Source organism: Frankliniella occidentalis, unplaced genomic scaffold, assembly GCF_000697945.3.
Source record: "Frankliniella occidentalis isolate FOCC.00 unplaced genomic scaffold, Focc_3.1 Scaffold194, whole genome shotgun sequence".
Lineage (NCBI taxonomy): Eukaryota > Metazoa > Arthropoda > Insecta > Thysanoptera > Thripidae > Frankliniella > Frankliniella occidentalis.
Genome location: NW_026267320.1, coordinates 297,646 through 301,456, shown reverse-complemented (window position 1 = coordinate 301,456; position 3,811 = coordinate 297,646). Strand labels below are relative to the sequence as shown.

General features: G+C 56.1%; 1 protein-coding gene across 6 annotated transcripts in view; it reads left to right on the top strand.

Annotated features, from left to right (window-relative positions):
- Nucleotides 1–3,811, top strand: part of LOC127750474 (uncharacterized) — a 111,607-nt gene that overhangs the window by 20,061 nt on the left and 87,735 nt on the right. Inside the window, exons 2-3 of one of the 6 annotated variants that reach the window (XM_052272183.1) lie at nucleotides 2,833–2,897; nucleotides 2,980–3,784. The exons of 4 other annotated variants lie outside the window; for them this stretch is intronic. In XM_052272183.1, the coding sequence (XP_052128143.1) occupies nucleotides 2,833–2,897; nucleotides 2,980–3,082 (168 nt within the window). In that variant the 3' untranslated portion in view covers nucleotides 3,083–3,784. Of the gene's footprint in view, nucleotides 1–2,832; nucleotides 2,898–2,979; nucleotides 3,785–3,811 lie in introns of those variants that run through there. One more of the 6 variants, XR_008011697.1, reaches the window with a different exon arrangement.

The window sequence follows — 3,811 nt, the reverse complement described above, 5'->3', positions numbered from 1 at the left end:
CCACCCCATCACGCCCCGCCACGCCTCGCCCCGTTGATGTCTCCATCGCGAGTCACCATGTAGGGTGATAATGCCGAGCCAAAGATGGAATTAATGCGGTATGCAAATAACGCTGCGGTTGTGGTGCGGTTTTGTGTCGTGGGAAGGGGTGGGGGTGGCTGCGGTTCAGTTGTGATGCCGCCATCCCTGCTGGCTTATTTGTCACATATCTTGCCTTGCCACGTCTCTTGCCACAACGGGGAAACAAAGGTTGGACCTAATGCCTTTTAAAGGGGTGTTAGGTTTAAATATCTTTGCAAAGGCAATGTACAAGACGTTGAATGTGACACCTTTTCAGTGACTTTCTAAGGGTGCTAATTTTGATACCTTGGCATTAAAACCCGTTTTTCTTGGTTTTTCAACTGACTCCGGAGCCGCTTGGAGCCATGTTCTAATGTTAGTTCTCACTCTTCTGCGGTGTGACGTAGAGACAACGAGGGGGTGGAAGGAAATCTCCACTCACAGCGACAAGGGAAGGTTTTTCACTCGGGTTGCTTCCCCCTCTCCTCGCCCGCCATCTTGTCCTGCGGGGCGTACCGTGCCGCCGGCGTGGCGCGGCGCGGTGGACGGCCCTGCGCCCGTGACTCTCGATGGCGCTGTTAGCAGGAGGCGTAACAGCCCACTCCCCACCCCACGCCCCCCTCCCGCCACGCCCCACTGCTCGCGCCCACCGCTCCACGCCCCTAGCCCGCGATTGCCGAGCTGGTCTCGGTGCAGTGGCGCAGTTGAGATGCCACAAAACAACAACATTTGTCGATCACCTCTCCACGGCAATGCCCGCCCATACAGAGAAACAAGCCCTCGCCCTCGTTGCTCCCCTGTGGCTCTGCTGAGTCAGCTTTCCCCGGTTTTCGATCCGCCCTCCGCTGAGAACACCGCGAGTGTGCAGCTTGCATCGCCTCTCCGGCTCCGCCACTACCCCGCTCGAGCACGGCCCGCCGTACCCCTTCTCCCCCTGAGCACACCGCCGAGCAAGAAGAGGGCTGCCGACGACGACCAACCCTCCGGGCGGGGAGGGCGTGACGTTGTGAAATGAAGCCCCTGACGAGATAATCCACTTAGTGGTGCCCCGCCACGCCAACCCCCTCCACCCCCGCCCGCGCCTCGCGCTCGAGGCAATTAAAGCCCTCCCCGTCAAAGGCGCCGCGCCGGGCCGGCCGCCAAACTAGCGGCCGAGACGCGGGGGCACGTCACCGACGGCACCGTCGCGCGGCCCCCTTGGTCACCCTCGTCCCCCTGGTGTGCGCTGGCGGCCACCCCTCCCAGGCTGACCTACAAGAGGTCCTCGCCGCCCCGCCCCCTAGAGCCCTCGGCGCGGCCCTCGGCAGGGCCCTCGGCGGGCGAGCAGCTCTGATATTGGCCGTGAGCGGCCCCGCCCTAATACATGTTTAAGGCCCCGCCGGCTTCTTATATGAAGCCATGACGCCGGCACAGTCCCGACCTCCACCTCGTCCCTCTGGGGGTGGCCGGCCCTGGCCCAGACCGACCCGCCCACCACCGGCCCCGGACAGCTAAGGTTACACCGAGGAGCAGAAAACAGAAATGCCTAATCACCTGCTTGTTCACCAAGTTCACCTTTCCACAAACCACAGCTTTGATCTGTACTTGACGTGTTTTAAGGAAAAAAAATCAAATAAATTCACGATTTTCACCCCCCCCCCCCTCCGGAAATGGGTTTGGGCCACGGGGCTCCTATAGTATAGTATTGTCCCTTGTTGCTGGGCCCTCGGTGTGTTTTTTGCAAATGTCGGCGTGCTTTGGTGCTTTGGGTCCGCAACGTTCCGCGTGCTACTCTCTGACTTCTCATATCCCGGCTTGGCTCGGCTCGCACCAAGTGTACGGGGATTTGGGAGGCGGCGCGAGCAAAGCGAGGGGCGGAGAGAGTAAGGGAAGGGAGGCAGTTTGCATCTCTGGCGAGAGAGTAATGAAAATAAATGAAAAGCGACGAAACGAGCTCGCGAAAGCGGGGGAAAGGACTGCTGAGATGAAAGTGAGCGCGCGTGTGTGAGAGAGAGAGCGAGCGCGCGAAAGAAAGAGGGAGAGAAAGAGAGGGGGTGGAAAAGGGGAGAGAGGAAGGGGGACAGCGTGTGTGCGCAGCTATAGGGAGCAGGAAGGGCCAGAGGAAGAGGCCACCGTGAGTAATGGTTTGGCCAAGCTGCTTACTCAGTAGGTCCATTCGGCGAATGGATAGGATTGGCCGGGCCGTTCAGGGCCTGGGAGACACCCCTCGTGGGGCTCAAGTGGAATTTTTTTTTCACATTCAAGAACAAATTCTCACTGCAGCATCAAAATTTGATGCTGCTGATTAATTTGATTTTAAGTTTGCATAGAGAAGCTTTGAATGGTTTACTCGAACTGAAACTGTAACATTTTTGTTTCGAAAGGCAGTAAAGATGCATTTTATTACACCTTTACCTTACAAACGTTTAGCACGACGCCCGCGCTGCTGCCGCTAGCTGTCATCTCGCCGCGCGCGGCGGGACTTTTTAAACGGGGCATTGTGCCTTCGCTAAGCCGTTTGGAGGTGTTTACCCTCCCACGCAGGGCTGCGCGCGCCCGGCACAGCCCCGCCCCCGGCACAATGCGTCAATGTGGCTCGCGCATTCGGCTCCAATTTGCCATGAAATACGCCTTTTCTTCTCATTCTCCGGGGGGATTATCCACCGCTTACTCCGGTCCTAAGCGCGTTGTGTGCGGAGGCACACCAATTCTGCACGGAGGGAGGGGAGTGGGAGGGGGTGTACCGCTTGATAAACAGCAAGTGTGAATGAATCTTTGATTTCTGCTCTGCAGTTGTGCTCCTCCTTCCCCGGCGTCGGGGGTGCGGAGGGACGGGGCGGGGGTTGCAGAGTGACAAGGTAATCTACGATACATGCTCCCTGTAGACATGATCGATTGGATGATTTTTTTTTTTTGAAATTTTTTTTATCCTTCGTTCAGGTGGTACACGTCTGAGCCAAGTTTGATTCCTCAGAGCACATGTAGTGAACGAAGAGTACCGCAAATTTTGCTATCCTGTAAAAATACTACTGGCAAACAATAAGCATAATTAAATCACGTCTCAACTGTTAACGGGTTGCAGGAAGACATGAGAAATAAGAAGAAAGAGGGAAATATCGCCTGGACCTGAGCGAGTCAATAAACCGCGGGATAATCACTCCACCCACGACAGTGTTGTGCTGGGGCGTTGGGGCGTGGCGTGGCGGACGCGGGCGGACGGCCCCCGTCGGCCGGTAGCCCAGCCCGGTCAGTCGGTTTGAGGCTATTAGCGGCCACTATTGCGCGTAGCGACGGGCATTGTGCAGCATGACCTACTCCCATTGCACACATACCGGCGGTAATCGCATTGCGCATAATGCGAACAGTAGACCACCGACGTGGTTTAAGCCCATCCGCCCCACACCCCCTCTATTCCCACACTGGACCGTACATTCTGAACGCATGGATACACTTGTCCAGTCCAATAATTACATAGAGGCAAAAAGGGAAAACATGAATGAATGAGTAAGTGAATGAACGAATGAATGAGGACCGACACGTTACACTTTTTAATAAAAGAAAAAAGTCCCGCCCTTTTCCTTGGCCCTTTCCTTCCGGACCTACCACCACCCTGCACACTTTTGGATGTTGCGCACTGCTAAATCTACCGTGAAATTAGCGCTGTCAACGCAGCGTTGCGCGCGCGGCTTGTACATACGAGGTGTATATTTTTACTTTCACACGCAGGAAGCCAGGAAACGGGATGGGCGGGAAATTTTATGTATAAAATAAT